The sequence below is a fragment of the Phasianus colchicus genome, chromosome 7 (genome assembly GCF_987193195.1).
Source record: "Phasianus colchicus chromosome 7, bPhaCol1.hap1.1, whole genome shotgun sequence".
Taxonomy (NCBI): Eukaryota; Metazoa; Chordata; class Aves; order Galliformes; family Phasianidae; genus Phasianus; species Phasianus colchicus.
This window is the reverse complement of record NC_143442.1, coordinates 16359085-16382463: the sequence shown is the minus strand read 5'-3', so window position 1 is coordinate 16382463 and position 23379 is coordinate 16359085. Positions and strand designations below refer to the sequence as shown.

Genomic DNA, 23379 nt, shown 5'->3' with positions numbered 1-23379 from the left:
CTGAGTTTCTACTTACTGTTACAGCAATCAAACTCTAATAATAGCAGAGTAGTAAAAAATGAACCTATGAAAAAATATTACTAATAAAATGGAACTACACAGACTTGCCTGTGCTCCTCTTCATTAAAATGCAATAAAATTAAGACTAAGCTTAGTAAACAATTTAATGCCAGGTATATTTAGCCGCATTTCTACTACAGTTGATAGTTGATTTTAAATTAAACTGCAAGAAATAGACACTATATTTGTAATTGATACGTTCAAAGCTTCCACCTCAGAGAGAAGATGATAGGAGCATTTATTTTGATCACAAAATGCGAGATCGTACTGTGGAGAAGTGAAGAGTAGTTATTTCCAAAATAATCAAGGTGATTATTTAATAAAACTTTAAAGAATATCCAACTTCCTTCACCGGTCCCTATCATCAAATTGTCACTTTGCACAATTCCTACAACATTTATGGAAGATTCACCTATGTGTTTCTTTCAAATATGTACTGAAGCAGAAAGCAAGACCATCTAGTTCAGAAAATATGTACAGTATCTATTCCTTTAATTTCTGTCTTTTTCGCTGTTCCTAGTAGACAAGTTGTTGGCTCTCTCTTTTTTTCTGTCTGATTTATTCCTTCTTACCTTCAGTTTTAAATAAACAGAAGTCACTATGGATTGTATGGCTATTACCTACACTAGATTACATGTACATTGCAGCAGCACAAAATTATCATAAGCCCAGAAAATGCTTACATGAGGTCAGCTCATCCAGAAATATATGTATGCACACAGAAAACATACTCAATACCTTTCTTTCTTACTTAAGAAAGAAAGACTTCCTGACTTAATCAGTTGTCCAGAGGAATTCTAGGAACAAAAAAAAAAAAAAGAAGTCATAAATACTTTGGCACAGAGGGCCAAGATTGCTTCCAAAATACATTGGAACCACTCTCAGCCGCAATTAAGTCAGTCCTTAAATTCACACCGAAGTGGGGAGTCCAAGTTTTTTTATAGTGAAATGCACTTAACAGCTATCACACTCATTCAGTGCAACAGAATGGTTGAGCCATCCAGCAGAGCCATGACAGATTTTCTAGGGTTCTGGCAATACAAAACATGGGGCTTCTGAAGAATGAAGATAATCATCTAAATGCCACAGCATCTCATCTTTCAGAGATCCTTTAGCATACGTAATGGCATATGAAAACACTGTTCCCAGGAAGGTTGAATCATAACAGTTGGTTGGGATGGGTAATTTTTCTAAGTACGTCTGTGACAGTTTTGTGCATGAGAATGCAGGACCTTCACTCTTGCATTATTGTATTGTACTCTCCTAAATGCTCATAAAATGAGCTATTATAGTTTAAATAAATGACTGGTTCTATCTAGGACAGATTTTTGTTAGGATGCATCTTCTAAAGTCCTCTATAGAAAATCACTGGAAAGGTAAACACATTTTATGAAGCAGATAAACTGATTTGATGTGCCTGCTTTGTATTTCTTCTGTGAAGCAAACCAGCTTTAAGTGCTAAGCCACAAGGTATTCATCAGAATTGCCCTGATAATGAAAGATATCCTTATGTAAACCAAATATATTTTTATTTCTTAAATATTTGTCACCAATACACATGCCTTGACAGTCATTTGTTTGTTTTGTGAATACGTAACTACAGAATCATTTCCACATCTGTTCTTCAGATATTGATATTTTGCCACTAATTTAACTAGATAAAGAGAGGACTTTAAAGTATCATAAAATAAAACAAAACCATATAACCAAGGAATTCAAGCTGACAAACAGTTCCAGCTTTTCACTTTATCCCCTCCAATGATTCTATAAAGAGCCCAACAGAAATATTCCTGCAGAAAACCCAGAAACATTGGTGCATATTGAATCTAATAATTACAATAGCATGATTTCCATTATTATTCTGATTATATCATTTATGTGTCCTGTGCCGTTGTACAAGAAATGCAAGTTTTAGAAACATCACCACAAATTTTCTTTATCTGAATTATTTCTTACTCTTGAAATATTTCAGTATAAAGACAAAAAAAAAAAAAAAAAAGCAAGCATGGTGAGCACAACAAAGTAATTGAATGATGGAGTGCAAACACATGAAAAGATTGTTTATAAACAAGCTACTTTGTATTTAATTTATTGCCATCAACTTCAATTACTCAAAGCCTATCTTCTGATTTTGCTAGTAATTTCTCTATACTCAACTGTTACATTTCAGTCACACTAAGGTTTTCCTTATTTTGCATTTCCTTCTTGCAATTTCAATAGAGATCATTAGTAAGAGTATAGGAAATAATCACATCTGTACTAAAGACAAAAACCAACAGCCACTACAAGAGGTACTGTGGTTTGCTCAAGTTGTGGAATTGTAATTTCAATCATTTGCACAACATGAATATTCTCTACCACTTAAAGTGCAATTGCCTTTGAAAAACTTTGCCTGAAGAGGTACACCGGGCTCACTAGCCTGCTGGTGCAACTGGCCTCCAAAGGAACAGTGCTGAATGGATTGTTCCCATTCCATGTGCTCCAAATATTGTATCTATGTACAGCTTCAATTTTAACTCTGGGATCTTTGGAGCACGTTGTTACATTGTGGACTGTTAAATGGCTTCTGTGTCTGTTCACAGACATGCAAACCCCTAGGTCCAGTACAAAAGCAGCTTGTAAGTGTTTGAGAGCAGAATTTTCTACTTAATAGAGAGATACTGTCATTACTCAGCACTATGGGAAGCATTTCAAATTATTGTCTTTGAAAGGCAGGAAAACTTTCAAAGAGGTGTGTAGCTCATTTGCAAAACCTAATCAACATTTCAACCACTGGAGTTCAGTGCTCTTCAAATCCAAATGCTCCCCAGGCTGGTACTAGCTCCAGTCCTTTCTTCGTTTGAGGCAGAGGTGTCAGGCTGGGAGATATCTGCTCGGTTTATAAAAATTGCATGTCAAAACACAAGCTGCACCGGGAATTATTATTATTTTTTTTTTTAATGCAATTTAGCTTATATTTCCAAGTTACTAATAAAAACAATTTTGACTATTTAAACTCAATATGTGTTTTTATTAATTGGCTGAAAACACAAGGATTACTTCTAAATTCTCTCCAGACCCTCTGTTTAACCAGTCTATGTTGCAATGCTTGGCCTGAAGCACTTCTATTTTTAGCTCTAATGGAACAGTCTTAAATTGCCTATTTTCTGTTTACTAAAGTCATTGAGCTTGTTACCATGGAAACTGTGGCAAGTGCCACAGCTTAACTGTTTTATTAAATGGATTGAAGGCGCAGCTGCAAAACTTGAAAGGCCAGAACATCAATATTATACATAGCTTGAACTGCCATACGTTCCATACACTAAGTGTGACGAACCAGAATCTAAGCTTTGCTGTGATTTTAATCTTTAATCTATCTCTTCAATAGAGAAAAAGTGCAACGTAGATCAGAATCCATTTTTGTCAAACTGCACTGTCTGTCAAGTTTCAGTTTTTATTGTATTTGAATGGATAAATTGCAAATGATGTACGCTAAGCCAGTCCCCAGTTATCAGGACAAGACATTATCTCACAGTTGTGTTTGCACAAAGCATTTAGCTCATCACTGTATTGCTCATAGCAATCTCATTATTTTTGGAAATGCTATATTCTATTAGTTTAAAAGGGAATTAAATAAACCTAATGACCTTGTCAAATGAATACTCTTTTAAAAGAAAGTTACATCACAAGAATTAACAAAAAGCATTTTTTACATCTTTAATTAGGCATTTGAGAAAGAACACTGAGAAGTAGAGGTGTTATGAAATTACACCTTTTCATTTCAATGTAAGTAGGGTATGCCTCGTATTTATGCAGATGAGAGTACTTCTTCCTAGTGCTTCAACTTGCATATAATACTTAAACTAAATACACCAGAAAATTATTGAAAATTATTACATTCAGAAGTTTTTCTTGTGATGGAATACAAAACTCTGCAAGATCAGACTGATAACAAATACAATTTTTAACACAAACCTAAGCAACATTATACAACCCCCAAAGGAATGAGAGCTAAAATAAGAATAGTGATATATTTACATCCATAAATATTTAATGACTGATTCATCCTGTTGTAATAGAACCAAAAGCTCAAAGAATGCTTGACATTTAGAAGAATAGGGTTCTGCTTTCTTCAAGTGCTCTTGTTGGAATAGTGTTTGCATTGCTACTTTTGGTGCAAAATGCATCACAAGTCTGTCTATATAGCTACTTCCAGTGAATATAAAACAAAAAATAAAATGGACATCTCAAAGAAGAGATCTTTCAGAAGAGGTAATAATCTAATAAATCATTTTGAAAGATATATCTTCCGCTGTGAGAATGCACCTGATTAAATTATAGCGAGTTTGATGTTCAATTGTTAAATTCAGGGAAATATCCTTCAATATCTGTTTGTGTAACTGGAATTAAAAATAAGTTTCCTTTGATTAATATATATATTTTTTTATTTTTTTTTTTAAACCTTCCTTATGCAGGGTCTACCTTCATCTGCAACACCCACGTAATTCCAGTGAAAAATCAAGAGGGAGTAGCAATGATGTTTATTATTAACTTTGAGTACGTAACAGATGAAGAAAACACTGCATCTCCTGAGAAGTGCAACCCAATATTGCCATCCAAACTTGTAAATCGTAAGTAACTCAATGAAAGCTCTCTGCTTACCTCTTCTCTTAGCTGAGAGAGTAATTAACTTGAACATATTAATAATATAGGAACAGTGCAATTCTACTGCCTGATTCATTTAGGATAGAATTAAAGACAATAGGAAATAAAATCAGCAGGCCTATTCTAGAGTTGGCGAGATAATCTTTCAGATCATTAGTAGTCCTAACATAACTGAAATAGGATATTAAAAAATCATAAAATGGAAACATCTCATAGAAGTGAGATGTTTCTCACCAAAACTTGATCATGAACTGAAAAGTGCAAAAATACATTATAACAAAAAATATTTCACTTTAGCCTACTCAAAACTGAATATTTCTATTTTCCTTCCCAAATAAAAAAAATAGTTTGAAGAAGAAGATTTAATTATCTTGAATTAGCAAATATTCCCAGAAGTTACACCAGAATTACACATCTTGATTTTAATCAGACTGAAGAATTTGTATTAAAAGAAGCAAGTTTTCTGGGATCAGCTTTCGTTTCCATTCATTCTTTAATGAAAGAATTGTCAAAGCTAGAGAACTCCACAAAAGTCCACTTCTTAAATGGTGACCAGTGTAGCTTGCTGCCCCACTATATGCAGAACTGGTGCTCTTTTGCTGACCTTCATTCACTATGCACAGCGACAGCACATGATCCTTCTGCTTTGCATCTCCACACACATACCCTGCTATCACTCCAACATCCCCAAAACACACCCTCATTTGTACAAGCTTTTAGTAAAGCACAGCATGCTCTAACAGTGAATGTTAACACTCTCCCCAGAGTCTGGTTGGCTCAGCAACAGCTGGAAATACCTTTTCACACTCTAATAATCTTTAATGTTGGTATGATAAAGGGACCCAGAACCTAAGTTTTCAAATCAACACTTCAGCTTTCTGTAGATAGAAAGCAAAGACAGTTACAATCTGCAAAAACTGAGGGGAGAATTTTCCCATTGCAAGCACTATGTGCTACCTTAAGTGATTTTATGTTGTTATAATTTCAGTTATATTGAGAAGATTGTGAGAAGCAAACTTGTAGCACTGCATAACAGCATTACCAGGTTCTTCCCATTCTTCATAATCTAAACATCCTGCACTGTCTCTTTTGCACAAAATGAGAAAGGTGTCATTCAAAGCTCTGTGACACCAAAAATTACATAAATTGGCCCCAGTGTTGTGGAAATATTCACATTTTTAAAAGCTTGCAGTTTACCTCTATAATTAATGGGGATTGCCTACAAAGCAGTATTTTCATCAAATCTGAGAAAAGAGCTGACTGAACAGTTTAAATGGGCAAAAGTAATTCCAGCTACAGCTGTACAACTCTACAAGGGCAGTAGATATAAAATTATGAAAAGTTACCATTGATGGAAACTAACAGATTGATAATAATTATTGTTAAACATCAAATGCTTTTATTAATGTTCCTTACAATAATAATTTGAAACACTTAAAAACCTAAAATCTTGGGGTTTTATACTTTCCTTATTCTGTTCTTTTTAAATTGCTACATTTCTTAATAGCTCAGGAAAACAAAAAGTGTTTTCTCTTAACATGGTAAAAAGCAAGTTAAAGAATATCAGAAAAAAAATAATAAATCTGCATCAGAAAAGGAAAAAAAAAAAATCACATGAAGTAAACCCCACTTCTATTTTGTTTCTATTTCAGGATGCCAGGATTTTGTGCATTTTGAATATTTTACTTCCTGGTTTAAAATAACACTTCCTGGTTTTGTAACATAGTAAAACTCTCCAGTTGGTTTGTGCTGACAAAGCAGAAGGTAAAAAACCTGATTGGAAAAGAAAAAAGCTTCATGTCCTGAAAAAGAGCTGCTCTGTCACTTCTGATACATCAGTATACACTTTTAAAGCGTTGTCACTTGCCATATTCTAAAGTAAAAGCCGCTAAAGAGGACATCCATAAAAAAAAAAAAGCACTTAGTCAAAACATCCCTTTCCTATTTTACAGTAGTTATGCCTGACATGCACAGGGAATCTTCATGCTGAGCATGCTTTAAAAATACATAGTTGGAGCTCCTTGGCCCATTCAAAACTCAGAAAGTTCAAGGTGTAAATGAAGGGAAGGAAAGGTGATTTAAACCATTTTCTGCTAGTGAGTTCAGCCAGATGTCAGAAACTGGCATGAACTACAGCAGGCATGTGGCTGCTCCTACTTCCACCCAGTCACTTGTGTTGTCAGAGCAGACTGTTATGTGGGCAGGATGGTGATACAACATGCTGCACAGCCAAAAATTCCTCTCTGTAGATAGGATTGTCAAGAAAGAAACCAACTTGTACAAAGTTTCCACAAAATCTTGAATATGTAAATAGGCTAATAATGTATTTGAACTAAAACAAAAACAAAAGAAGACAAAGCCCTGAAATTCAGAAGAGACGGAGTCCATTTAGGCAAAAAAAAAAAGTAAAAGAAAGATTTTCTTTTTGATTCGGTCATATTCTCAACATAAAGAAAATGCAAAAAGATTTTCTAAGATGAAATTTATTTTTTGTCTTATACCAATTACAACATGAAACGGCAAGTAAAGCAGGAGACCTGTTTTCATTGGACTACACACAGAATGGACAGTAATGGGCACCGGTTCAGAGAGGAAAGAGACACAACAAACAAAGTTCTTAAAATTCAGCAACAATTTGGAAAATAAAAATAGAAAGGGAACAACCAGCCACATAACAAGTGCAACACATCTCTAACAAACAACAGTGATAAGCAACAGCTAATGTTAAATTAAAGATTTCAGACTGCATTAGCATCTACTACCCAGAAGGACACAGATCATGAAAAATTCCTTTCCAGAGTTCCTTAGACTGAGTTTTCTCATATTAGAATGTCTTTTCAACATAAGAGAAAATAAAAACGTCGGAGTCAGGTTGCAGGAGAAAAGTACTGAAGTGTGGTTTTTTTGTTTCCTGTTCACAACAGTTATTTTCCTAATCAAAAAAGAAAGAAAGATCTCTCTCACACTATCAGTTTTTCTCTAGTTGATTTATTATTATGAGTTTATCAAGTGTAAGCAAAAACCTATCTTTATTCTAAAAGCAGCTATCCTGCCAGATGCATCCAGCTGTTCTGAATGAGACAACTTACAACGGGGCTCCCCAAGACTGAAGGCAAATACGTTCAAAGAAAAAAGAGCTTTTCATGTCATACACACAGTGCAGTCTGTTTTTGAAGGCTTGTACACAGAGAAGACTGCAACCTGTTAAGTGTCCAGCGAACAAATGGCTATACAGCCATGTTCTGATTCACCATTGTGCCTGGCAGATTACAGTAACAGATTAAAGAAAAAGTGCACTAAATTTCCAGGAGTCTGATGACCGCAACTGAGTAAAAATAATTTTATTTCTAGTCTGTACTCAAGAGCTCATGTCTCAGATGCAGCAAAATCCTGAATAGGCAGTAATGTGAAAAGTAAAGATACTGGCTTCATAAAGGCCATGGAAAAAAAAAATCCTTTCAGCTGATCCTTTTGTTCCCTTTATTCTTCCTCGCAAGAATTTATCATCATTTCTCTGTGGTAGTCTGACTAATGTTCCTGTAATGAAATAGCTAAATTTTGAATAATCCTAGCATGCACCAAACCTGTAAAGAATTAGTGAATCACAGCTAAGTGAATTTTAACTCTTCTGTTACACTGTTTCTGTGCTTTACCACAATTCTATTTTTCAAAGTAAGCCATTCCACTAGTAAATGAAAAAAGACTTTGTTCACATATAAAAAGTCTCCTTTAGGGAAAAAAAATTAAAAACAGTCAGATCTCAGTCTTTAAACTTCTAAAAACCTGATTTAATGCCTTATCTATCCAATCTGTATATTCAGAGAAGTGAGGAAATTTTTTCTGTAGACATAATTGGGAACATACCTTTCCAATAAGGATGTTTTGTACACTGTGCAGTTAAAGTGAGACAAAGTGATTTCTGCTATAGATGTCTATTCATGATCCAGTGGCTCTAAGTTCTGTCTCACAGATATGAGAATTCTATTCATTGTTATTCACCGTTTTTAATAACCTTGTATGCTTTTTATGTTGCCTTTTCTTAAGTCATGTAAATGTTTTATAATTACAGAAATGAAATTCTGAAAACAAAATTTAAGTTTTTTTACTTTATCCCACTTCACTATATTCGTGAAGTGTTTGAAGGTATAAATGCCTACTTTTTAAACAATATGGTAAATAGCATTTTGAAGTGTTAAGATCAGAAGTCTTGAGCTACATAAGCCCCATAGATTTGTTTATTTGTACAAAAACAGCTAGTTTTTATGGGTTATTCTCTGCCACAACTGGTAAGTTAACATTTACCTGAAATTCACTGTGATCATAAGAACTGAATCCCAGAAGGATTGGTCATAAGATTGCACAAATCAAAACATCTGCCTAAATTACATAAAATTTCAACTCTGGCTGAAATAATGAAGTAGGATATTTAGCAAAACATTCCTAGAAAGAGAAACTTGTTCCTTTTAGACTCACTGTTTAAACAAACAAGACCTTTCTGAAGATATTCTACAATGGAAAAATTCAAGAAATATGTTTTTATCCTAGTAGAGCAGAAAAGCCTTTTAACTATTCTGCCAGACTACTAGTAATAGCTGTTAAGTGAAATAGTCCTGACATGAGATAAGAATTCCTGTAAGTTACGTTGTACAGACTTCAATAAACCATTTTTCAATTAAGTACTGAAACTAAAATAATTTTTGAGTTTAAATATTGCTTTTAAATCATCAAATGTAAGTGTCTGATTTTATTCCCAAGCATGTCAAACATTCCAGACTTACATTCATCTACTCAATGAATTGGATGAGGAATTTTCAAGTAAGTTTAAGGGACCAGTGGCATAAGTTAACCCCCGGCATCTGACTCTGCTCTCCACAGCTGTGAAATATTTTGTGCCTGTAATGCAGTATGTGTCTAGTAATTGCAAAAGATCAAAATCTTCCATGACATGAATTAGACAGAAAGTCTTCCCACTCACAGAAATTCAGTGCTCTAAGGACTGAATTCTATATGAAGAATGTAGTTACAATTTTTCTACTCAGAATAGACTCTTTATGGGATTATAACATACAAATATGCACAATATGGAAAAATCTACTTAGGACTCTGGTTCCAAATTTTTTCATTTTCTGCCCCACAGCACACTGTTTTGGTGGCTTTTTTTAATTACCTCTATGTGCTTTTTCTAACATTTTTACTCTGGTCCATCCTAAAGCAAACTCCCAGTAATACATAGACTAAAGAAGCTAGTCAGATGAGATAACTTCATCACAAGCTCTGTTCATTTAAGTTCCAAACATTTTGACTAGCTTGGAGAACGAAGCTATAAATTAATATTGATTCCCCAATACATTGTTCATTATCTGATGGGAGAAAGCTCAAAGTTATTTGATTAAGCACAATCTCATTTGGTCAAAGACAGTTATTTGGGGATTGCCGTATTTCTGCCTTATTTTATCACTTCAAAAATCTATAAGCCTATTAAATACACCCCAGAATAATTTTTTTCTCTCTTATGCAAATGAGAGGATCTGCTATATATTTTCTTGTACAAAGTTGAAACAAAAAAACATTATTTTTCCTAATTAATAAAACTTTCCAAACAAGAAAACCGTTAAAGGTGCTTATACTTGACAAAGTTTGGCTCTATACTGATTCTCACAATGGAATTACAACTCAGCAAGAATACGCATGTCATTCACTGAAGTTAAATAAAGCAAGCACAACTGAAATTCAAATCATATCTTAAGTCAAAGAATTAACTCAAAAGACAGACTTTCTTTTCCTGTCATGCAGAGCACTTTGCTGTATGAGTAAGCATAACAGTATAGTAAGAGGTAAGCATACATTTTTTCTAAATGCTTTTGGACAAGAAATTTGTCACAAAACATGGTATGCTCTTTGATGCATAGCCACACCAAACATCACATGTAATAGCAATACTAAACTCCTGACCTTGCCCAAAATGAACTGAGGAGTTTGTCCAGGGTCTTATTTTTAGCTGCAACACCAAAAGCAAATTCATCCTAAGTGAGAGCTAATCCAGAAAAATTGTGACTGGAAAAGTTCCTAACTAGTCAACCAGTAGGATAGCTCTGGCAAATCCAATGTCACATACATTATTTCCCTCCAAGTTACAGCGAACATTAGGCGAAATGAGGCAGTGTGGAACTCTTTGCAAAGGAATAAAGCCAGACCAATAATCAGCAGTAAAGCTGACTTTGGTACTTTCTCTTCAGAGTATTTCAAAACACCTGATCAACAGAACACACTAAGATAAATGAACAATTTTAGTCTTCTTTTACAGGCAGAGAAATACTAGTGTGGTGGCTAAATTTCCTTTACTAATGGTGGTTATTTCCAGGACTCAGACTAGAAAGGAAACCTTACTAGATTCTGGCCTCTGTAGTCAACTGTTTGCATTATAGCCTCCCCCAGCTAGGATCACAGCCTTATTGTGCTATATCTTATATAAACAGTCAATGATAGAAGGCAATCTCTGCTTAAAAGAGATTGCAAACTAAACAGGGAATGACACAGTTTTCAGTAGCTTTCAGTGGAGATGACTTGTACAGACAGGATGATAGAAAAAGGAACAGAAACTGACAATAAACAGGCTGTGTGGAGCCCCTGCAAAGTTTCCTTTTGCTTTTTAAACAGATAAGTAATAAGTATGAGAAGTGAGCATGAACAAGATCCTTGAAGTAGACCTAGGAGGTCTCCTCCAGCAATATATTTTGATTCTTTTTTTTTTTTTTTTTTTTTTTTTCCAAACAGATCTCTTATCTATTCATTCTTTTCATGGCATTTAAAAGAGGTGGATACCATGAGGAAACTGGAAGGCCAGAATAATGATTCTGCAAAGTCATCTCAGGTTATAATACATACCCTCAAGAAAGTATAAAGGCAGTCAATTTTGCATCATTCTCTAATAAAATAATTAAGACATTTTTGTATTATTCATAATAAGAATTAGCACAGAGAACTTAACACATTTGTGCACTAAGTTAAATTAAATTAGACATTAATCTCAAAGAGCAAGAAATTAAAATCAGGGTATCTCAGACTTAAGATGACTCTACTAGATGGAAAATATTTAAATGGATTTGACAAGCTCTCAGATGGACATTGGTCATATGTAAACAAGCAAACAAACTATAAACAAAAACATGGAACTTCACCACCATAGTACCTTATTTCTCATGTGTAGAGTCCTGTCATAGTTGCTGGACTATTTTAAGGAGCACAGCACTTGGGCAAGCTGGGCATTTCAAAGACATGAAAGCAATTGGCAGAGACATGAGACATGTAGTCAGAGCAATTCTTCCTATGGAGAGGTGAGGTATGCGAGCCCTACAAGGAATATGAAACTTCTGAGGTCACATCCTGAACAAGAGTTGGAAAAAAAAAAAAAAACACTATTCTCCCTGAAGAGAGTGTGAATTATTCAACTTTTCAGCAACTTTCTTCCAAACAAAAATTGGCACTTCCTAGCAAAGCAATGCTCACTAAGAAATTAGATGTTCTGTTTCACTATAAGTAGCATGTTAGCCTGGATACAGCCACTTCAGTTCCCTGTCTGTATTAGCAAACCATAAAGCTTAGTAATTGGAAATATACTGATCTATGTTACAAAACTGAGTAATTACCCAAGTACTTCTTAATGGAACAGTTCTTAAATTTTCCAAATTAAAAAGACAATGCACTTTTAGATCAATTCTTCTGCAGATTATCTATATTGAATGTTAATTTAGTCTACTGAGCTTGTAAAAATGTGTGAAATTTGATATTCAACCCTCTTTTCTTAATAGTCTGTTTATATTCTGAAAACTTTTCTTTTTAAGCTAAAGCTTTTTGTAAATCTAGTTTAATTGTATTTCAGATGGTAACAACCTTTCGAGTGGTTCTTCTTCAGGTAAATCTATCTTCTAAAATTCTATCTACTAATGCCCTGTTATTGCTTTGTTCTGTTTCTACTATTTCAGTATCTCATTACATTTTACATAACTCTACAAGAGCATAAGTCAAAATATGGCTTTTGCCTCCACTTTCTGAATACTTATTTCTGCAAAACTATAGATATAACAACTAAACTATTAAGTTTAGATAATTATATGAGATATAAAATTCAAATGTAGCAATACTCCTCTGATTATTACTGCTAGAAGTTCTTACATGAAGAACATAAAGTTTAATGCATGAAAGGAAACACATTGTGGTATTTAGCAGTGATATATAAATTTGCTATTAAAACATAAAGAGTACTTCAGGCTTCCTGTCTCAGACAAAAACAACATTAAGTACTCTATGAAGTCTGGTAACTGAGATGAAGAGTTGAGTTTCTCAAGAACTTGATTTAATGCACGAAATGAATTATTTCTCTATCTATCAGAACCACCATTGTCTTAGCAAGACAGTGTAATACTATGCTAGTTGAATAATAAATGCATATAATATTTATTGATAGTTGCTTTTTATTTTATCACAATTATTTACATTTTTTCTTCTTTTTCACTTTTATCCAATAAATAAAGCAACAAAAAATAAAATGAGAGGATCACATTTGTCTTCATAAAAATCAAGCAATTATAAGTACACCATAATGAATAAAGATAACGTAATTATATCTCTATCAACAAAGAGAAGACAGACAAACAGTTAAGATCTTTGGACATAACTTCATAGTATATAGCCATTCTTTCTTTTCAGAGAGACCTCGAGTACACCCACATTCCCTAGTCAGCCAGACACAGCATAGCTCTATGTGTAGCCAGAAATTTTATTCCCTGCACATCTTACAGCTTGAAAAGCTATGTTTTGTTAGAACACCTCATAGATGTATTTGTAAACAGGAAGATCTTGTATCATATTAATCTCAACACTACTTTTTAGGAGACATACAGCCTGAAGCAAGCAAGTGTGCTATCACCATCAAAAGATAAAATAATTTCCACTCACAAAGGAACATACAAATGACTGCTGATACTGAGAGTTCAAATGCAAGCTTAAATTTTAGAGAAAACTAAAAAAACAAAAAAAATAAAATGCTAAAATTAAAGTAGACCACACCAGAGGATTAAGAGTGTCTGCAGTAGCTGAGAATTATAAATTTAAGCTTCTAAAGTTAATAATTGGATATGCTTTCCTTTTCCTGACTAAGAAAAAAGAGACCCAGACCATGAAGATTATTTAATGAGCTGAATAAAAAATGATCCACTTATGTATGCTCCTCTATATCTGGGGAAAAAAAAAAACACACTATAATTGGCTTTTGCTGTAATTCTCTGTCCTTAGGCTTGCTGAGCCCAGACTGAAGGCAGCATCACATGCCTCAGCATTTCCACAGAGTATATTCATGTGCTGCTATTTTAGACTGCCAATGGTTAGGAACTCCACTTCTCAAGAGCAGTTGATTCCTTCAGCCTCTTGCATTAGTTATTTGATTACATTTCCAAACCTTTGAGCTGAAATTCAGTACATGTCCACGTACATATGGCTGACAACCTGTATCCTGAAAATTCCTTCATACTAGTCACTCAGCTATCAAAAAATATTTCAAGATGGAGTTGACTGCTGTGAAAGTAATTTTGTTCACTGTTTGGATAGATTCTGAACAAAAGTATAGTAGAATTAACTCCTACTCTGGAGGACAGTCTGTCATAGCCAACTTACCACTCTTGTCAAGGAAATCTCCCTGTATTAAGAACAGGCTGATCTTTGCAAATACGTACATTGTATTCCTTAGTCTTATGTACTGGACATGTAATTAGGTCTACACTATAGCCAGAGCAGTCATATAATGTGATAAATCCATCCCAGACCTGATTGTCAACACTGTACCATAGTTACATTTTGTTCCTGAACACAGGCTGCTCATTTTAGTTTGGACCTTTAGCCTAGAACAAACAACATCATACCAGGAAACAGTTCTAAGAGCTTCCACACCTCACTTAGTTTATCTCGTGCGAACTTTTTGTGCATTGAGCTCCTTTGCTTTGTTTTGGGAAAGTCTAAATCTTTGTTCATGGGGCAAGGAATTTGCAATTCATGACTGAAGTTTGTAAAAGTTTTTAGACCAAGTTTCCTTGTCTTTTCTTTTTTTGTTCCATGAAGTTCTCCAAGACATTACTTAGTCTTTAAAAGTAGCACATCTTCAATACTAACATTTCCAATTTCAACTCTTGTGGTAAAGCAAGGTTATCAATTTTTCTTGTTTTCCTAGTTTTTTCCACAGAACTATAATTAATCAAAACACGTTATCTTTCATCAACTTGAAACCTTCATTTCTCTTTAATTCTTCAATGCAAAATAATGAAAATTTTAAAAGGGAAGTAATTTTGAAAACTTAAGCTTTATTCTTTATATCTTGAAAACAGAAACACCTTTCCAAAAATACATTGGAGGTAGAAAGCCAGATAGGTTTTAATAAAACACATAAGCATTGGTTTAATATATTAAGCTCACCTTATTTTTCTGACATGGAATCAGATATTTCAGGATATTTCGTATATACTTTCATTCAGTGCCATTCTTAAGGATTGAGGCAATAGATTTTTTGTATGTTCTACCTAGGGCAATGAAGTTCCCTGTTTCTCTAAGGACTTCAAATTCCACACAGAGAAATCAAGCTATGACAGACATAGCTATAAGAAATTTTACCTTAAAAATATTGATGACAATTACATTTTAGGTTCCATGAATTGTAAACATCTTCTGTCCTTTGGTCTCCCAAAATATGAGACAGAACAAAAGAGTCTTTCAGAAGACAAAAAAAGTTTATTTGGGACTTTGAAGATAACAGCCTACAGTTTAGAATTGTCCTCTCTTACTGGAAGTGTGAACTGGGTTCTATTGTTTAGAAACTTTAGAAAAGGTCAGCTGAGCTAGCATGGAGAATAAATACAACTAACTTATTACATCAGTTTTAAGTTAGTTATTTAGTAAAGCAAGATTTAAAAGGAGAAGGTGGAATCTAAGTCTGGAACTGTGGCCCAGACTTAAGTGCTTTTTTCAACTGCTTTTAACAAGCCACAGTTATGCAAATCTGACTCAGCATTAAAAAGAATTTGGCAATCTAGTTTTCACCTTCAATAAAACATAAGATTTTCATGTAACATCATCTGTATATTCATAACAGACATCTCATTGTATCTCAGAAAACTTTCAGTATTACAAACCAAGATAAATCTACTCAGACATATCTACAGTGCTGGTGTTGTCCACTTCTGAACAAAAGATTTCATCCCATATACACTATGCCAGGAAGCCTCCATTGAGACTGCTGGTCAGTACTGGGACATTAGGCCTGGGGCCATGAATTTTGTTTCATGCCAACTTGTATTACTACTGAGCTAAGCAATGAAGTGTGATGTAAATTAGATAAATTCTGAAGGGGGCTCTCTGATAGTTTTAGCCACAGTACTGCAGGAGAGCACTGAATGTTCAACACATATAGCTCATTATCTCTAACCTGAATAGTATTCCCCAAAGGATATTCAAGTTAAAAAGGAGAGGGATTTTAATTTTGAGATCATCTATTACAGTTTATAGAAGAATAGGAAAAAGTTACTCATTTAAGTTTTTAATTTCATGCCCAAGAATCTCAGCAAGAAGCAGCATACTCACAGCAGAATCTTTCCAGCTCAACTGCAGTTAGACAGCTGAATCAGTAATGCAGTATAACATGGTCATATTAACTTGGTGAAGCAGAAAAGACCATCTGCACCACCATGAATGTAACTAGATCAGTGCCAGCAAAACAAAAAAAAAAAAACACACACCTTTTAGCAGCAGCTAAAGCCATAAAATCTTATGAATGGTACTTTTAAGATTAATGTAATTGATTAAAGAAGTTACAGTATTTGTTTTACCTTTTATGCAATAAGCTTCCAAAATTGATTTTTAATATACTTTCCAACTCATTTATATGCACATTCAAAATAGCAAAATATTTTTAAATATACTTCAATGATTTCAACTGTTAAAAATTTAAGTGTATTTAGTAAATAAGAAATATGCATGCTTCTGAGGTCCACACCACCAAATATCAATGTGTAGATTGAAAACTGGCACCTCTACATGCTGTCTATGAACTCGCTATCTACTGCAGTGTTGTGTTAGTATATTCATTAGAGTAATAGATTCAATACTACACATTTGGAATAAAGTGGGTTTTTTTTTCCCAGTAGATCCCTCACTGAAGTCATGAAGTAAATAAAAGGGAAATTGTTACATGGAATCACATTTTAACATAGGGAAAGAAAGGTCAAAATGAATGACCAGATTTCTTAAGATGTAACAGTAGAGTCGCACAGAGTCCTGTTAAATACATTTTCAATTCTTTGGAGAATGAAGGTGAGAGTTTGCTGATGTCATAAAATTAATCAGAATATGATGTGAGATTTGCAGACATCCCACACTGAAGTACTGAAAGGCCAAGTGATAAAACAGTGAATTACAGACTATTTTTACGTCTGTAAGAAAAGTAAGTCACTCTGCTAATCTCTAAGAATGGGAGTAGCTCATACCACTGCCAAAAGTTACTATATTAGAAATGAAAAGGAGCTAAGAGTAGGGGTGATCAGAAATACACAAAAATTTTAATATAGCTTAGTTATACTTGCATTCCTTAAAGAGATCAAAAGAGATACATAGAGAAACTAGTACCTTTGACAACTTGCTTGCTGTAAACCTATTGCAAGAAGTGGTTCTATACATAATTTATACATAAATTATGAGAATGTTTGACATAGCATACTTTCCAGAGCAAAGTACAATTCTGTATCAAAAGCACTGAGACAAATTATGGAAGAAAGTTGCATCAAACATCAATGATCTGGGCTCAAAACAGTCTGTGGATCAAAAGAAATTTCTGAACTGCCAACATCCAGAAATTGAATAAATAAACTAGAAGAAACATAACAACTGAGTTGTTCTCAAATTCCTTCTCTGCTTCATCCATTTTCAGAAGTCCTACACTACAAACTCTATCTCCTCAGTGGCCTTCAGTATAGCAACTTTAGGCTTTATACAGCTTTTCCTTTAAGAGCCAGGCACTCTCACTTTAATTCATTCAAAATTCTAGTTAAATTTAATAATATATATATATATAGCACACTCTAAAGTGTTAAATGACTGAGTTGTGATCAACTGTGTTATATTAACTTATGTACAAGCATTAGTGAATTATCATCATCTCAAAACATTTTAGTAAGAAGTGAAAAATCTCAGTGCTAAATATTAATGAATATTAGCTAGTTTCAAAGAATGAATAGAATGAGATCTTATCCCAACAGAATTTCTTATCCTAATAAGTAGGAACAGCAAGACATTTTGTGATGTCCTCAAAAGGCATACTCGCAGTGGAAAACACTCACATTGCAGAATGATAAGCAATTAGTTAAGTTCATGTTTATGAAATGACATCTGATCCATTCAGTTATTTTGTTTTGCTACTGTTTCTTTATAATTTCTTCCATATTTTGCTGTGTCTTTCGTGCATTAAAAGTCCTAACACCATATGAGTTATATTATGCAGTTTTCAAGTATTCACTGCCTGGATTTCTTGGTTTTTTGGGTTTTTTTTGCTTGATTTATGGGAAAAATCTGAGAAAACTTTACATTTCTTACTCTGTTTCCTCAATTTATAGCATTTTATCTCAATTTTACAATTACTCTCAGCTACTGCTATTTCTAACTGCCTCAAAATGTTTACTTTACATGCATTCAGCATAGCCTACTGTACAATTAGTGTACAGACATGTAAAATCAATTGGCGTACAGAGTTTTAGGCTAAGTAAGATTATCACAAGAGGAAGATAATAAATGGAAAATGCTTTCCAATGTTGTAGGCTTGCAATATTCTCCACAATTAGCGATCTCTAGGAAGTGGCAGTCAGCACTTAAATGGGATCTAGGAGAGGTGGAGCCAGGCTCCACCCCTTCCAGTAGGGCAGGTGAATTACCTTCACCTGTGCTCCCATGGCTGACTCATTGCTTGCTTCAGCTGGTCAATCAGAGGTTTAGGCCATGATTCAGCAGTTCCTATACACCTACCACATCATTTAATGTACCAAGCCCAACTAAGCCTACATCCACAAGAACACATAAAAGATGCATGTAGTGTATGGTGCAACAGAGGGTTGGAAGCTGCATCATTCAAAATAAGTGCTTCATTTAAATATAAGTTTTGAAAACAATAATAGCAAAACTAATGCTCAACTTATTTTTCAGAAGGATTAGCTCTGTTAAGTTTGTAGCCAATGAATAATAAATCAGTATCACAGTTTTAAGTACAAGGAATACCACTAGTAACAAGATCCACAATTACCTGTTTCAGGATACATCTACAAAGCAAAAGTAATCCAGTGCATATACAGCCTTATGCAAATACATAGATTTAAGCCAGAAAGAACTATCAGAATAGATAATCTTATTTTTTATAAAGCAGAACATAGAATCAATACTTATTCTTTTTCTGAGCTCATTAGCTTAGATTTGACTGAAACATGAAGTCCTCTGGAATTTAACCAACCTCCATATTAATTACACATCCCAATGCAAAACACTATTAAGAATAGGTTAATTATTTATAGCTGTTATTATGCAATCCCAATTTGTGTAGAAAAAAATAAGCATATTTTCATGACAAGAACCTAACACAATCTTTTTTTTTTTTTTAATATATATTTACATGTAGGCAAACTTTTTGGGTTCCGGTTACCTGGATTGAGACTTTTAACATATAGAAAGCAGTCCTTACCGCAAGAGGATCCCGATGCAGTGATAATCGACTCATCTAAGCACAGCGATGACTCAGTGGCTCTGAAGCACTTTAAATCACCTACAAAAGAAAGTTGTAGTCCTTCAGAAGTAGATGACACAAAAGCACTGATTCAACCAAGTAAATGTTCGCCTTTGGTTAATATATCAGGACCTCTCGACCATTCATCACCTAAACAGCAATGGGACAGACTTTACCCAGACACGATACAGACAAGCAATCCACTAACCCATTCCAGATCAAAGGAAAGCATTTGTAGCATACGGAGAGCGTCTTCAGTACATGACATAGAAGGATTTAACATCCATGCGAAGAACATTTTTAGGGACCGTCATGCAAGTGAAGGTATGGTAGAAAAAAAAAAAAAAAAGCAGTCAGTATTTTGTTTTTCATTAAGAGAGATTTTCACGATTTTCACACTAATTATCAGTTTGTAAGTAAAACTACATATATTCATCTATAGACATTCAAAATAACAATAAAAATATTAAGGGAGAAAATAAGCCAGTTGGGGGGGGGGGGGGGGGGGGTGTTATTCGTGTTATTCGTTGTTTTGTATATTACTCTAAATACTGCTTTTCACGTCTAAGCAGACCAATGAAATCATGGAGTTGCTCTTAGACCACCATCTGTCTTCTATACAGGAAAACAGCAAAATTAGTTCTAGCATCTGTAAAACTAATATTCGTAGTAGGGGAGAAAAAAAAGATTCAGACAATTAATCCAGAACTGCATACACAGTTCTGTCCCCATACTCACACATATTATCTCTAATTGTATGGAATCCTACTTCAGAGATGGAACTGTTTATTCTTTTTTTAAATCTCTTATGCATATTGTATACTCACTAACCCAAAACTAATGCTTTTTCTTACATATTGGAGAATAATCTCAGTAATTCCAGTGAAAAGCTTGATGGAATGTCTAGTGAAATACATGAAATTTATATTAAGCAGCTCAACTAAGCACAAAGTATCCCGTGAAACATGGAGTACAACCCATGGTTTCTTCATGTTGAAATGATGAGGAATTTAAGAAACAGATGTTTCAAAACTCTGTGAACGAAAAAGTACTTTGTAACTGACTTCCACAAGAAAACTACCAAATATACAATGCTTTTGTAGATACTAATGACTTGTGTAATTTTTATTAAAGCTCGGTGGCAAGTAATGTATGTGGAATATTTTAAGAATTCAGAAACATGTGAACCTATTCTCAGTCTTTTATGACATAAGAAAATGAGTTCTCGTTTTCCATGATTGCTCATTTTTCTCCTCTCATTCATTGACTCCAAGTGTAAAATTCACTTAAGTTCTCCTGCCTTTTGGAAAGTATGCAGCAAAGCTTTCATACACCTCCTACAGTGTAAGTCTGAGTGCTCCGCCCCCAGTCAGATTAATTCCTACAATAGCAGAAGTGATGATTCCTTATAATACACCTGTATTAAATATAATGGAGAAATGTTTTTTCTTTTAATCATTTTTTGCTTCTTTTATACTCCAGTTTTTTCAGCACAAGAGAACCTGAAAATTCAATTAAGTCTATTCCAAACCGTGCTACTTTGTATTTCATTTTCACATTCAAGCCAAGAATTCAAGATCAGGATCTGGAGCCAAAGACACCAATGTTTATGCATGTCTTTTGGAATGCTAAAGATGCTTCATTTTGGTTTTAACTTCCCCAAATCTAAACCAGCATTTCAAATAAAACACATTTAAATATATATTTTGTCAGTTCCTATTTTCAGAACTTATTCTGATTAAAGTACTTCACAGATGGTTCTTGAAATGTGTAAAAATTAAGTTTTATTACTAAGTTTTATTGGTTATAATGGTATAAAGTTCATGCAGAAATAGCCATACAATTTAATACTGGCTGCATGGAAGAGCAAAAGATTTCAAGCTCCATTTCACTGAGTACCATTTTTCAAGTTTCAGATACTAAAAACAAGTGATTTTACTATGAGAAGCAGATAACACATTCAAATTCCTCTCATATCTTACATCCTTACAGTGTAAACAGATAAAACAACGTCATCCAATTCTACTTTGCATACAAAACAGTAGAGAATCTGTCCCTCTATTTAGGTCATATATAGACATTCTAAAAAAAGTACAGTAGAAGAGAGGATAGTTATCAGTGTTCCATTAGAATTATCAACCATACTTGATGCCATTTTCTCTCAGTTGTGTTTGAATTTGGCACCTTATGCTGAAAAGATATTTAAGTTTTACTAGAAAGTCCCACACGACTTAACCAATAGCAAGCTGCAAATCCCCACCAATGTTTTAAAATGATCTACATCAGGTGTAATGCAATGGAAAGCACAACAACAACAACAACAGAGCAGCAAGGTCTTAGGTTACAGCAAGCGAGGACTTGCTCAAATACAACAGCCTTGGGCACAGACATAAAGGGAAGAAGCTACTTACCTTCAGAAATCCTCAGGTGTACAGGGACCTCAAGAGATGTCCTTACCTCCACTGCCAACCTTTAAATGAGGTCTGGGAAGTATTAGATCCTGGCTCCGCTCCTTCTGGTCACTCAGTGCATTGCACGTGCCTGAACTCCCTTGGATTGGCCCTGCCTCCCCACCAGGTGCTACACCACTGTTTCAAACCCTGACTTTGCATTTCTGCTACATCAGGCAACCAAGATTCAGCCTAAGTCCTCTTCTTTGGACTACAGATTCTGAGCAGAAGCTGTAGATGCTACTGAAGAATGTAAAACCCTAATTACTTAAGTACATAAAAGTAAACTCCAGTCCTAATGTGGTATAGCAACAATCACATACTAAAAGGTATTACATTAAAAATGACAATTTAAAGATTGTAAGTTCATTTGGGCATACTCAGTTGAATTCTATCCTATAGTTACCTGTTTGACAGCAAAACAGCTGGGCAGGAACTGCATTCCACGAAACTGCAGCCAAACTCTTCTCATCTGAAGCACCAGCAAACCAGATTTTGCAGGCAGGTACACCAGTACATATTAGGAATTTTATTGTTTTCAGAAAGGACCCTCAGCCATTCTGGCAGTCTTCAAACTTCTTTGAGAGTTTGATCTCCAAAGCAGGTGACAGCAGCTGGTGGTACACAGGATCACAGCTGTTTCCACCAACCTCAGGGCCCTCACACGCTCACCGAGCTCCTGCAGCCAGACAGGGTGGGCTGCACAAAGGGAGGGCAGCTTAGGGGTCACGCACATCCCTGAGAACGTAGGGTGGTAACTGTCCACATGTGTGACTTCTTTAAATGATAATTAAACAGATTGATCTCAGGTGAAGGTTCAGGGATGCAGGTGCCTGTGAGGAGCAGGTATACCTCACTAAGATAGCTTTTCCGATGTTATTTCCCACAAAGGTACCATCCAGTGTGCTGCAAAAAGGTTTAAGGCTCATCTTTCGCCTCAGTGGTTCCTCAGTATTTAGTGAGAAAGGGCACTGCTCGACTTGCTGCTACCTTACAAGCAGCTCTGGGAGACATAACTCCTCCTGTAAAGACTGGGAAGGTGCGGGGCGCGTGTGAGACCACCCACACAGCCCCTGCAGCTGGCCTGGGCTGCCCACAGCTGTGGGTGCCTCAGTCCGGCTTAATTGCGTTTGACTAATTGTTGTCTTGTGGGTTAGAACTTTGGATTTCCAAGCCAGTGTAGGGAAACTATGTTGTTGTTTTGCTGTTAAAGCAAGTTTGAGCCAATCCTACTCATTTTTGCAACTACTCTGATCAATTCCAAACTGTTTTACAAGCTGTTTTTTGATTGCCAAAATGACTTCATCTTGCCTAAAACTTTACATAATATAATCATTTTAATTCTAGCCACATATATTTTGAAGCAATGTTTTCTGCTTTTTCTGATGTAGATTTTAGTTGTCTTTTTTTCTCTCTTTGTTTTTA

At 34.7% G+C, this 23379-nt stretch overlaps 1 protein-coding gene and 1 long non-coding RNA gene across 8 annotated transcripts in view; one reads left to right on the top strand and one right to left on the bottom strand.

Annotated features, from left to right (window-relative positions):
* The window catches only part of KCNH7 (potassium voltage-gated channel subfamily H member 7), a 213303-nt gene that overhangs the window by 121771 nt on the left and 68153 nt on the right, over nucleotides 1–23379 (top strand). For 4 of the 5 annotated variants that reach the window (XM_090143856.1, XM_090143857.1, XM_090143855.1 and 1 more), the window contains exons 3-5: nucleotides 4515–4670; nucleotides 12584–12616; nucleotides 19400–19828. In XM_090143856.1, coding sequence (XP_089999982.1) covers nucleotides 4515–4670; nucleotides 12584–12616; nucleotides 19400–19828 — 618 coding nt within the window. The remainder of the gene's footprint in view (nucleotides 1–4514; nucleotides 4671–12583; nucleotides 12617–19399; nucleotides 19829–23379) is intronic. The other variant, XM_031599550.2, reaches the window with a different exon arrangement.
* LOC116232918 (uncharacterized) lies at nucleotides 1614–22592 on the bottom strand. Of its 3 annotated transcripts, none has more exons than XR_004167829.2 (3): nucleotides 22361–22592; nucleotides 19463–19543; nucleotides 1614–2929 (listed from the first exon to the last, which is right to left on the bottom strand). It is a non-coding gene; the product is annotated as an uncharacterized LOC116232918 (long non-coding RNA). The 3 variants fall into 3 exon arrangements; XR_016468221.1 differs by lacking the exon at nucleotides 22361–22592 and adding an exon at nucleotides 21916–22002; XR_004167830.2 differs by lacking the exon at nucleotides 1614–2929 and adding an exon at nucleotides 7203–12054.